Source organism: Bos mutus, chromosome 2 (assembly GCF_027580195.1).
Source record: "Bos mutus isolate GX-2022 chromosome 2, NWIPB_WYAK_1.1, whole genome shotgun sequence".
NCBI classification, from domain to species: domain Eukaryota; kingdom Metazoa; phylum Chordata; class Mammalia; order Artiodactyla; family Bovidae; genus Bos; species Bos mutus.
The window spans coordinates 105,943,088-105,956,939 of record NC_091618.1 but is presented as its reverse complement, the minus strand read 5'-3'; the positions used below and the strand labels follow the sequence as shown (position 1 = coordinate 105,956,939).

Here is a 13,852-nt window from a genome sequence, read left to right as displayed (position 1 = left end):
CATTAGAGGGCATGGGAAATAAGTCATGTACATGGTAGTCACTTAGTAGGTGCCCATTCAACATGATGGTAATTATGTGAACACATTACTTCTTGCAATTGAAACCAGAATCTGTTTTTTATTATTACTATAATTATTATTATTATTTGTTAAGTGTCATTCTTGACTGGCAAACAGTTAAAGCTTTCTTTATTTCTCCTTAGGCCTCTTATGTAAGGAGTTGAAGGGGAAATAAAACATACAGGATGAAAAGATGGCAATGTTGCCTCCCCCGGGACCTCAGAGCTTTGTCTTCTTCACAAAACAGTCTCTTGCCCTCATTGAACAACGTATTGCTGAAGGAAAAGCAAAGGAACCCAAAGAAGAAAAGAAAGACGATGACGATGAAGGGCCGAAGCCAAGCAGTGACTTGGAAGCCGGCAAGCAGCTGCCCTTCATCTATGGGGACATTCCTCCGGGCATGGTGTCAGAGCCCCTGGAGGACTTGGACCCTTACTATGCAGACAAAAAAGTAAGTTTATTGTACCTGCAATGGTGTAGTTTCTCTTTACCTCTTTTGTACAAACAGATACTGAGATTAAGAGGAATTTAGTGAAAAATTACATCATGAAAACATGTTTAGTTAAAAATGCATATGTAGGATATTTCAGAATATGTACTTTTTCTAATTTTTCATCAAAACTGATTCTGTCACTGGCATACTATTTTTTTTTTTTTGAAAATAGTGTTCAGTATCATGTTCTGCCCTTTAGACATGACATAAGTGCATCCTCATAGAAACAAAATAACTGTCAATGTGAGAAGTAAGACCTGGGTAAACGTCCAGAATGCATTTGCATGGAGGTGTCAGTTGAATCCGTGGGAATATATAAAATCACTTAACTAATTATAGGGTTTTGAGAGCCACTCATTTAGGGGGTTGGAGAGAATGGAGAATCTGAGATGGTCAGAAAGGTAAGACATAAATAAGAAAATTTTCCACTATTCAAGAAAAAAAGGAAAGAGAATATCTCATAAAATTACTCAGGAAGCTGAGGCTGGATAAAGACTATTGGAATGAACAAGGAGGATGAGTTGGTAACTTTTTTGCAAGCAGTTTATGTTGATGGAAATCAAAGCAAGAGAATAGTAACTCTGCTCAAAACTCTGTAATGGCCTATATGGGAAAAGAATCTTAAAAAAAAAGAGAGGATATATGTATAACTGATTCCCTTTGCTGTATGCCTGAAACTAATACAACATTGTAATTAACCATACTCTGTTCATTTTTTTGAAAAAGCAAGATAGTGTTGGACAGCAAGTGAAAAGAGGAAGTTTGAGAAATTTCCATCAGAAAGATGGTCACTTAAGGCAACAGAAAAATTGAAAACATTTTTTTTTAAATAATGAAACGTTGCAGTTACAGTTTTTTTAGTATTTATTTTTGGCTGTGCTAGGCCTTCCTTGCTTTGGGTAGGCTTTCTCTCGTTGTGGCGAGCAAGGGCTAGTCTGTAGCTGTAGTGTGTGGGCTTCTCATTGCAGTGGCTTCTCTTGCTGTAGAACATGGGCTTCAGTAGTTGTGGCACACAGGCTTAGTTGTCCCATGGCATGTGGAATCTTCCAGACCAGGTATCAGACGCATGTCGCCTTGCATTGGTAGGCATATTCTCAACCACTGGACCACCAGGGAAGTCCCTTGAAAACCTTTTTTACACAGGGTATAAATAGCATGTTTAAAAGTGGAGAAAAATTATTCCCAGAGAGGAAAATACAGAAGGTTGAGTAAAGTAGTTAGTTGCTGATGTTAACAGACAAGGGATAAACCACAAGTCGACTTGAATTTGCATTAGAAAACTTCAGAAAAGTGGAGAGAAGCCTTACTGTGTGAGCCTTGTAGGGCAAATACGATGATTTAAGATATGTTGAAGTAAATGTAGGGACATCTGAGGAAATGCACGTTAAATACTGTCAATATTTTCCATGCTACAGGAGTGGAAGCTGTCCTTTGAGAGTCAGTCTTGGGAACAAGGAAATGGGAGAGTTTGAAACAATTGCTGTAAAGATAATTCTACCAACAAAATGAGAAGGAGGTTACCGTCATTTTTGAGACAGTAGCAGATACAACCAGATATAACTTGACAAAGAAGAGACAGTACAGGATAAAATCAGCAGGTTCCCTAACTTTCTCCCAATAACGCTTTGCTGCACAGCACCTGCAGACTTACCGTCAAGAGGTCAAGAGAGGCAGGATAAAGTCCGTTTAAAAGTTATTTTTATTTAAGATATAAATAAAAGGGCACATTTCTTGATAAGATAACTAGCAGACAAAATAAGGAATAGTAAAATGTCTTGTGAAATAGAAAATGTGATTAACTTAATTTTGATGGTATAAACACATCTACTATGAATAACAATGCATAATTTTTTGCCTCATATTAAAATCAGCATGTCAACAAACTGACAGCATGTCAAACAAGCACAATACCTGAGAAGCCTTTGAGATAATACCCAGCATTCTTATTCACCCATCGGTACTCCGACACAGAAGAAAAGAAAGCTAACATGTTTTTAGGGTCTCTGTGATAGACACTGGATTTTTCATACAAATTAGCAACATATTCACCACAACTGGGAGAGATAGGAATTAATAAAGGATTCAAGGAAATTAATTAACTCACAAAATGTTACATAAACACTCGTAAATTCCATCCTAGATTTTTTAGTTCAAGTTGATTTGACTCCCTACTGAGATGTTGTCTGGCATCTCTTAGTTTGGTTTTGTTTCTGTTGTATAGCAACTACTGTGCTCACAACTTTACAAAAATGAATGAGACAATGAGTGGATAAATAATGAAATAGGCAAAATTAAAAATGCTTTCTCATTTTACTTATTGATATTACTTCATCCTGAAAAATGTCTGGCTCCTGCATTTCCCATTTCCAGAGAGGGCCTGGATGTAATTTAACCAGCCTCCTTAAGGAGGAAAAAAATCTTTCTGGAGTAAATCCCAGTTCAGAGACATAAACTAATATTGGCTTAAAGTGACTTGGGAGGTAAGAAGAAAATGTTTGCATTTGGAGGATGAAAAATGGAATCATTTTAGCTCTGGGATAGACTAATGTAATAGAGAATATTTGGGGTGGGACTCTAGTCCCTCGCTTTGACACCAGCTCCTTTCAGATGTGACACCAACCATGTTAAAAGCACAACGCACATCTACATCAGAATATAATACTTAGGTAGAGCTAAGTCAGACTAAGTAATCTATTTTTCATGGCTCTTTCTTAACAAATAAATAAATACCCAAAGGGATTATTGAGTCTTCTTATTTTTATTTTTTGGTTTGGAGCTTTAAATGATCAACTTTCAGTGCTGTGTCCTAGCTCCTCAATCATTCTTGGTTAAAATAGTTTGGACATCCCCTTGCAACTTCAGGTTGACTTTCATGTGGATTGAGTCTTTAATGTTTCAGGTTATTCACACTAATAGACGAGAACTTTATTTCTGCTACACTATAATCATTGCTTGGATTAAAAATCTTAATGACTCCTGATTTGACTTAGGTTCAGATTTTAACTTATGCTTGAGTGTAATGGTCAATGCTTTGTTAAAAAAAAAAAAGAACATTTAATAAATTAATGTAGAGGTATGTAGAGGTTAGGGCTTCATTTTCATATATGATAAATGTATTAAGTGGCTTCCCAGGTGGCCCTAGTGGTAAAGAACTCACCTGCCAGTACAGGAGACATAAGAGATGTGGGTTTGATTCCTGGAGTGGGAAGATTCCCTGGAGGAGGGCATGGCAACCCACTCCCGTATTCTTGCCTGGAGAATCCCATGGACAGAGGAGCCAGGTGAGCTGCAGTCTATAGGGTAACACAGAGTCAGACAGGACTGAAGTGACTTAGCATGCATACATGTTCCCAACATTTACCAAGAAGTTACAATGTACCAGAACTTAAAAGCTTCACAGACACTGAGTGCTGGCTCTCAAGTTGTGAAATGGTAGATCAAGTGTTTAGAATACTATCTGTCCAACTCCAAAGCTTATACTCGTAATTTCATAATTCTCGATTTTATGTTCAATAAATTATTAAATAAGTGAGCCATATTAAAATAATTTATTCAGACATTGACATCTGTGCATTTGCTAGCAGGAATTTAGAGTTTTCTAGAGATACTCATTCTGCTACTCAAAATTTCATATCTGTTCTCCCATCTGTAATTAACTAGTGGCTATGTATAAATCCAGACAATCCTAAAGAAGTTTTTAATGTAAATGAAAATTGGGAATTTGAATTTAAAAATAGTAAGCCAAGTCTTTTTTTTTTTTTAATTTCAAGTACAAGTTAACTTGATCTTGCCAAGTTGAGGCAGTAATATTTTCATGTTAGCTCAGATGACTTCTGTTTCGTGAAGCCTCCCTGATTATTCCAATAGACGTAAGACCCTGCTCCCTCTTTACTCTCATGCTCTGCCATTTGAATTTCTCTGTATGATACCTGTCATGTCATGCCTTGTATTAGAGTTGTGCTGTCTGCTTAGTCACTCAGTCGTGTCTGACTCTTTATGACCCCATGGACTGTAGCCTGCCAGGCTTCTCTGTCCATGGAGGTTCTCTAGGCAAGAATACTGGAGGGGCTGCCATGCCCTCCTCCAGGGAATCTTCCCAACCTAGGGATCAAACCCAGGTCTCCCGTGTTGCAAGTGGATTCTTTACTTTCTGAGCCACCAAGGAAGCCCTGTATTAGTTACTGTGCTCTTAATCACTTTTCTCTGAAACCTCTTGAATGCAAAATTCATGCCTCACTTATGTTCAAATTCATTTCAGTATCTCTTATGCCATAGTTGCTCCCAGGTGGCACTAGTGGTTAAAAAAAAAAAAAAGCTTGCTATCAATGCAAAAGAGACTTAAGAGACACTGGTTTGATCCCTGGGTCAGGAAGATCCCCTGGAGGAGGGCATGGCAACCCACTAGAGTATTCTTGCTTGGAAAATCCCATGGACAGAGAAACCTGGCAGGCTACAATCTAAAGGGCCACAAAGAGTTGACAAAAGTGAAGCGACTTAGCACACACTCATGTTCACGAGACAATTGTAGAAAATATTAGATGAATGAATTTTAAAAAGAACAGTGCATTGAGATTTAAGAAAGCAATAATTGTACTCAAACATGAGGTATTAATTTTGAAACTAATTTTCAATATAACAGTGAACTTTATGTTCAATTATGTTTTAATGTACCTGGTATAGTAAAAGAGACAAGGAGTATAAAAAGTTAACCTAAGATAGTTCTCATTTGTTTTCTCAGGAACATTGCCACATACAAAAGCAAGATTACCCAAAGTTATATCTCTAAAATTGGGTGGAAAATATTTATTACATATGTTTACCACTCATAAACATATATAAAATTCAGAATCAGCATCAAAAAGACCAAAAATCAGTGTCTTCTGTTAATACATAGCACAAGGAATTTGCTTGCCAGCCACAGATAAGTAAGAGCAGGCTTTGAACTTAAGTCTTTCTGGTTTCCAAGCCAATTCCTTAGGTTGTTTTAATGTTTTGTTGTTATTGCTGTTTATTTGTTTGGCTTTTAAATTTTTCAACTAAATACCAAAGCCATGGAGAATGTAACTCATTATTCAGTGGTTACATATTTTTTCAATGGTTCTATTCACATTTCAAAAAATTACCATGAATAGTAGCAAGCAAGTTCTTTAATTTGTGTTCTTTTATTTTAGCTGTTATTAGTATTATATGTAAAATAGGAAAATCAAATTGAGTAATAGGATTTTTCAACTCTAATGTTCCTTAAATTCATGAAAATATTTTGAAAACTCATATTTTAGAACATTTGCTACTAACCCTGACAATAGCTAGGAAGTATTACAATTCTCAAAGCAACATGATAAAAATCAGGGATAGCTGGTTGCTATTTGGTTTGCATAAAATGCAGTGCAATGGTACAAGGAAGTTGTATTTAAAATAATTCCAGTGGCCACAAGTTATTGTTACTGATTTGAATGTTAAGGGGTATAAAAAAGAGAACACTGCATTTTGAAAGCTGTAAATAATACATACCCATAAATGGCTCACTTCTTACTTTATTGAAGAAATGGACAATGGACTTGGAGTTCATTGGCTAACATGACGTGAATATCTCCATCAATGGCTTTGGAATCGCACTGCTTGAGTCTGATGGCAGTGTTTCTTTAATATGACTCTACCACATGCAGAGGTAAACTGCAACTATTAATGTACTAGATTGAAATTTTGGAATTTCAATTCATACTGTTTTCTTTTTGCTCCTGCAGACTTTCATAGTGTTGAACAAAGGGAAAGCAATCTTCCGTTTCAATGCCACACCTGCTTTGTACATGCTCTCTCCTTTCAGTCCTCTCAGAAGAATATCTATTAAGATTTTAGTACATGCATATCCTTTTTAAAATGCTTACTTACAGTGGTTCTTTAAAATGTAGTTCTTGGCTATTTTATTTAAACATAGAGTTTTCTTTCCTACCTGAGAAGACTTAGGTCTGTCAATCTCAGTATAATTTGGTGTAGATCTCTGCATAGATTGGGAGTCTGGCGATTTGGGGCTTCCCAGGTGGTGCTAGTGGTAAAGAACTCACACCAGCTAATGCAAGAGATGTAAGAGATGCAGGTTTGATCCCTGGGTCAGGAGGATCCCCTGGAGGAGGGCATGGCAATCCACTCCAATATTCTTGCCTGGAGAACCCCATGGACAGAGGAGCCTGGTGAGCTACAGTCCATAGGTTTGCAAAGAGTTGGACATGACGGAAGTGACTTAGCATGCATGCATGTGTTCATTATATCATCATCATCATGGCAATTTTAGTATTTTAGGATAAATTGCTTTTATCCATTACTCTTTTGTTCGGAGAGGTTTTTTTTTTTTTTTAAGTCTATAGGCTCTTTTAGAATTATTTTTCTAAGGAAAATTGTCAGCATTTCAACAAATGTCATTATCAGATATTCAAAGTTACCATGTGCTCTTTGATCGTATTCCTTGACTCTAAGCTACCGCATTCAGCATGCTCATCATGTGCACTATTCTGACGAACTGCATATTTATGACCATGAGTAATCCTCCAGACTGGACCAAGAATGTAGAGTAAGTGGGTATAAGTACATTTAATATAGTCTTACTATGGTTGTTATCCTTCCTTTTTCATACCAGGAAGTTACTGCATGTATAAAAATTGTGGTGATTATCTTCCCATGTTCTATAGTTACTTTACTTTCAATTAGTTTTTCTCCTTTATTAACCTGCTAACATTAGAAAAGAATAATACATGTTACAGTCTTTTCTAGAAAAAAAGATCTTACCAGATACCCTGCCTGTTCTTAGACATGTCATGTATCTCTTGTCCTTGGATGTATTTCAGATAGGAACAATACAGGAATTTTCTAGGCAGATCTCATACCTGTGTTCTTAGTAAATACCTTTACTTTAAAATACCTCTACTTTCTGGGAGTGTTTCTGACATATACATTTCAAGATTTTCTGGAAAGATCTTAATTGTAATTTATTCTAATAGTTAGAATGGGCCCCTTAATCATCAGCCATACTCTAATCAGTGTCTTCCTTTGGTTGATCTGAGAAAAATAATTATAAAGGCTTACCTGGTACCATGTTCTTTTCACAATGGATTAATATCACAATGGACTCCTTTACCTAGGTACACTTTTACTGGAATATATACATTTGAGTCACTTGTGAAAATCCTTGCAAGAGGATTCTGTGTAGGAGAATTCACTTTTCTTCGTGACCCATGGAACTGGCTTGATTTCATAGTCATTGTCTTTGCGTAAGTATTTATTTTTTAAAACTCCAAACTCATGAAAATCTCAGACAGCACAGTATCCCAGTGAGAAAGAACTTTGGGATCAGACTTTTCCTACATATAATAGTTTGATTTAAAAGATACTGCATGGAAACTAGTCATCAAAAAATGGTAATAATTTTTCAGAAAGAGCATTTCCCACTCAAACATGTATGTATGATATCGTTATAATAGAGGATCTTCCTCTGTGCTCAGCATGTGGAAGGATAGCATATGTGGTGGCAGTTAGAGTCACACTTTTCCCAAATTCTTATTTAATATCTGGTGAAACCAATAAAAGAAACAGAGAAAACTCTGGCATTTATTATTAGCATGGTGCTCTTTCTATTAATGTATATTATTCAAGAACTAATAAAATATAGAAGCAAATCTTTTCATAAGAACTGTCACTGCATACTGAACCTAACATTAATGCATTGTGTATATATTACATAAGCATCTACAGTTTATTTTCATGGGAAAAATATCACATTAAGATATAATTTTAGCTTATTTATATTGCTGCTCTTTTCCTAACTATATTTGTCAGAACATTTCTTTAGTTTTAACATCTCAAACCTAAATGCAATATTTTCCCTCTGTCATTTTGAAGTGTAAAAGTAATACGTGTTCATTGGAGGGATTTAGACAATAGAAAGGGTCTTGAGATTTCTGGTCTCCAATTCTGTACACCTGCCCCACCTCTTTGTCCTTCATCCATGACTACTGTAGGTCCACCCACCACCTGCTAAGATAACACTGTGTCAAAAAGGCTGCATCTTCTCAGGGGTCTCCTTTTTTATTGAGTATAAATTACATGCCATAAACTTTATCTTTTTTTAAAGTATAAAATTCAGTGTTTTATAGTATGTTCATAAAGTTATGCAACAATCACCACCCTCTAACTCCAGAAAATTTTCATTATCCCAGAGAGCAGTCACTTTCCTTCCCTTTTTCCCCCAAGTCCCTGGAAAACACTCATCTATCTTCTGTATCTGGATTTGCCTAATGTAGACATTTCACATGAGTGGAATCTTAAAATATGTGGCCTTTTGTGGCTGGTTTCTTTTAATTAGCATACAGTTGTTAAGATTTGCTGATGGTGTTTTGTAGAACATTATCAATATTACCATAATATTGAAGTCTAGTCATTGAAGCATTTCATCGTTTATTTAGGCATTTAAGTGTATGAAGCCATTTTAATATTTGCATTTTGCTCACATCAAATGACTCAAATCAAATTAAATTAGTAATGATAGAAGCAAAAGATGTGCAGAACTATAAATTTAAATAAGAAGTTCCAAGCATAGGAAACACCTTGACTAAAGGCACAGGTAAGTATCATAGACTCTATCTAAATTCTGAATAACTCTGATTTAATTCTGCAGGTATTTAACAGAATTTGTAAACCTAGGCAATGTTTCAGCTCTTCGAACTTTCAGAGTGTTGAGAGCTTTGAAAACTATTTCTGTAATCCCAGGTAAGAAGTAACTGGTGCGAAGCATTAGGTCACTCATAACTCCAACTATTTGGGAGTTGTTCTTTGTGTGTGTGTGTGTGTGTGTGTGGGTGTGTGTTGTCACCGTGTTTGTGTATAAACTCCCCTATTTCAGATATGTGACAGAGTTTGTGGACCTGGGCAATGTCTCAGCGTTGAGAACCTTCAGAGTTCTCCGAGCTTTGAAAACAATTTCAGTCATTCCAGGTGAGAGTGGGGTTAAACACCAGGGCTGACTTTGATCTTTTGAAGGAAAAAACAATAAAAACTTAATCTTAACATAATTTTAATTAAATCTGATCTCATGTCTTTCATAATTGTTATGTAAAGTCAGCCTTTGAGTTTAATCAATTGCATGAGTCTTAGAGGATGAAGATGGCCATTTGGTTCACATCTCAACTTGAAATTTTTCCTCCTGTTTAACAGTTTATTTTCCATTTTGCTTATCCAGGAATAAAAATTTCAATTTGTTTTACTGCTTTCTTAGAGTGAAGAAAAGAGATATAAAAATATTAGCATGGGGAGGATTGCATGACACAATGCTTTTTTCTTTCCTCAACAAACCATTTCTTTACTGAAAACAGTTGTCACTGTATCCTGTAATTCAGCCTCTGTTTTGGTCATTATAAAGAGATGGTTTGTCTGACAGACATTTACTGAACTGACACAAGTTATTTTTTCAAGTGAGTGTGGCTATGATTCGAGCAACCAAATTATTCATTTTGACTGGTTATTCTCTGGAAATACTTTAAAGTTTTTAGTCATTTGCTGCAATATACAGAAATGAAATATATAAAACAGCAGATCCCCCTTTTGAGCTGGTAGACTTTTTTTGAACTAGGTTATTTAAGATCATTGATTTGATAAAGTGCATGCACTTCTAGGAAAGCTTGTATTTTGCTTTTGTTTTTCATTTAGAAACTTTATTTCATTTTGAACACCTTTTCTTCGCTGTATTCAGGCCTGAAGACCATCGTGGGGGCCCTGATCCAGTCTGTGAAAAAGCTCTCAGATGTCATGATCCTGACTGTGTTCTGTCTGAGCGTGTTTGCTCTGATTGGGCTGCAGCTCTTTATGGGCAACCTGAAGCATAAATGCGTGCAGAGTTCACTTGCAAATAATGAAACAATGGAAAACATATTGAACACCCTCGATGAAGAAGAATATGCAAGTAAGAATACCTCTGTAGTTGCTAATAGGTTGAAATAAGGCTAAGAGCATTGTTCTCTTTTGGCAATGAAATGTTGCTTTCATTTTAATTATTTCAAAACCACTCAAATATACAGAAAGTTGCAACAGTGTGAGTTTTTATTATGTTGTATTTTCATAAATTTCCCTTGGATCTAAGCTTTCTAGCAGCTCTAATATTGAGAACTTGGGATAGTTCCATAATTCTCAATTTCTATAAAATAAAAAAGAATAAATTCGGCTGTAGAGAAATAAATCTAGCTATAAATCAATGGTATTGACCATTAGATTTCATCATGAACTATATGTTTATATACTGTAGTTTTATTGTATAGTTTATGCTTACATTTTTTATAGTATGATTTATTATATAATAATACAATTACATTTTTATACTGGTATTATTTTTATAACATTAATCATGGTACAATGTCAATTATCACATATTAAAATATTTGTCTCAATATATTTCTAAAGATTTGTATAAGCAGAGAAATTTATTCAGCTTCATCTTATTATATTAAGCTCTATCCTCCTATTATAACCAATGATGTGTTTCACAGAGCTTTCTAATGGCTCCCCTCAATCTAGCTAATAGACCATTGAAGTTTAATTCCTCAGAACTTGTTCTGTAGGTATCATTTCAGATGATATGTATACACAGTCCCAGAAGTCTACTTAATTCACGAATATATTTTTGAGTATCTTACAGAAAGCATAAATTGTATGTTTCCTAACAGTTATCTCCTACCACAGTTCCTTTCACCAAAGCTGATTAGTTTGAGTGAGAATGAGGTCTGACAAGATTGTACTTTCTGTCTCACACCTGCAGTGTGTCTGTATGATGTTACCCACAGAACCCATGAAAGTTAATAGATAATTGAATCCAGAGGTAAATGGATATACAAGTGCCTTAGATAGAAGGGGATCAGGAAAAAAAAAAAAAAAAGAAGAAGGGGATCAGGGAGTAAAGGTCAGGGGTTAATTCTCCTTAAATAATAAAGCGTCATATGCATCTTTTTTTTTTAAACTCAGTGTGTTTTTCCTACTCACTGAGAAATATAAAGGCAAATAAAATCTAGCTAATATAGGAAAAAACTGTAAATAAAGAAAACTAAAAAAAAATGAACCTAAAACAAGAAAACTGAAGATTTTCAAAGTAAAATTTTAATGTATTTTTTTTTTACTAACTGAAGGATAAGGAATTTAGCAGATTTTCCTTTCCTTTTTTAATTTATTTTTTTAGCTTCTGATTTTATTAATATGATACTAAATTTTATATATTTCCCAAAGACTTTATTTCTAATTTTATGCCATAAAAATTTATGTATCTTACAGGTAATTGCTGACATTTATATTCTGTTTTATGAATTGGTTTACAGCACTTACTTAAACTTGACTTTTTGTACTATGATCACTATGTCCTTTTTTCAGAATCTTGGTCTCATTCCTGGGTTGATGATTTGAGTGATTTTTAAAAACATTTTAGAATTGCTATAAGCAATTTTTTTTGAAAGGAGTAGTAAAAGCTCTTAGATTTTGCAGTGTGTCCTCTTGTTGCATTTACATTACAGCTTAGCTAAGAGTGAAATTTTATACCATCATCTTCTCCCTTAATTCTGTATATTATTCTTGATTTTAGTCTGAAATATACTTTCACAGCAGAGATTACTGTGTTGAATCTGAGTTTGATGTCCCACCTGTTTGTTGTGTCATGGAAGCCTGGTCTCACTGCAATATTTCTTCAAGCATTCGTTTATCATGTCTTTTTATTGAATGCTTCCTCGAGCTAAGCATTGTGCAAGTTTCTGGAGCTGCAGCAATGAGTATGGTAACCTCAGACCCAGCATCCACAGAGCTTATCATCTTGGGGGAATAAAAGAATAAAAGGAGGGGAACAGACAAATAACAATATTATAAGTTATAATAAATGCTATGCAAAGAAAGTAAATCTCAGGGGCTGAGATACCAACTAAATGAGAAACCTTCTCTGAGGAGGTGGCATTTAAGCAGAGATATGAAGGATAAGAAGAAGTCATAACACAGTGTAAGTGTATATGGAGGCTGTTCCTTGAGTTAGAAGGAAGAGGCTATGGAAAAGCCCTAAGACTGAAAGAGTATGTATTTAAAGAATGGGAAAGAAAAAGAATGGGAAAACAGCAGTATGGTTAGACTTTAGCAAAAGAGAGGCAGAATGGCAACAGAGAAAGTAAAGGGAAAAGGCAGGGGTCATTTCATGAAGGATATTTTAGCCCAAGGAAAGGAGTTTTGATTTTATTTTAAATGCAGTGGTTTTAATCACTTTTGCCATATGGAGAGTTCACTGCGCAAGAATGGATAGTAGACTGAAATATTGAAGGCCATAGGATGTTGTTTCTGTCATCCAAACAGGAAAACATTGTGACTTCATCTTGAGAGAAGTCAGAAAATGAAAAGGGTGTGTTCAAGATGACCTATATAACTCATGGATGGATTAAAGAGGAGAGGAGGGCTTGGGGATCTCATCTAGGTTTCTGGCCATAGTAACTGGATAGGTGGCAATGGGAAATGAGGGAAGAGTGGGCAGGTTTATAGGAGAAAGTCACTATTACCCAGTTAAAATTGAGAAGTCACTGGGACATCCAAATGGAGATAGAAAGTAGACAGTTGGAGATTTAAGAATAGAGACCAGAGGAACTGCCTAGTTTGGAGATACATACTTTGAAGTATTCATCAAAAGGAAAAGATATGTACACAGCTACCCACATTCTTCTGAAAAACCCTGATGTTTATAAGTAGGTAGAGAATGGGCAATCTGGTTTTTAAAACAAATTTGGTGGTTAGAAGCTGCTAATCTCCACAACCCTAATGTCTGAAAGCAGGTAGAGAGGAGTACCCCAAAAAGACATAGAGAAAGAGTGGCCAGTAAAGCAAGAAGCAAAGATATAAGTAAGGATGCCCAGAGAAGACAGTAGATTGAGAAAAAGGGAAAGCTTGTGTTGAATGATGCTGCAAGATCAAGGATTAAGGTTAAGGTCAAGGATGATGAGGATGGAGAAATGTACATTAGCTTAAACAACATGGGAATCATTAGTCACTTTCATGCAGAAATTTCAGTGAAGTGGTAGGAGTACAGGGTGGACTAAGGCGGTGACAGGGGTGAATAAGACAGCAGAAAGAAGAGAAGACTGTGTGTAGACAGTTCTTCCAAGACATTTGTCTATAAGGGAATCAGAATAACAGGGACAGTGGCTGGCGTTTTTTTTTTTTAAGGTGGATTTTGATAGAGAGATTTTTCTAGCGCTAAAGAGGAATGAGTAGTAAAATATGGATTAATAATTCAGGAGAGTAGGGAGA

At 35.5% G+C, this 13,852-nt stretch overlaps 1 protein-coding gene across 1 annotated transcript in view; it reads left to right on the top strand.

Annotated features, from left to right (window-relative positions):
* SCN9A (sodium voltage-gated channel alpha subunit 9) overlaps window positions 1–13,852 on the top strand; it is a 166,683-nt gene that overhangs the window by 72,331 nt on the left and 80,500 nt on the right. Inside the window, 6 exon segments of the mRNA XM_070357851.1 lie at window positions 204–511; window positions 6,298–6,416; window positions 7,029–7,118; window positions 7,687–7,815; window positions 9,219–9,310; window positions 10,290–10,499. Of these exon segments, the coding sequence (XP_070213952.1) occupies window positions 254–511; window positions 6,298–6,416; window positions 7,029–7,118; window positions 7,687–7,815; window positions 9,219–9,310; window positions 10,290–10,499 (898 nt within the window). The 5' untranslated portion in view covers window positions 204–253.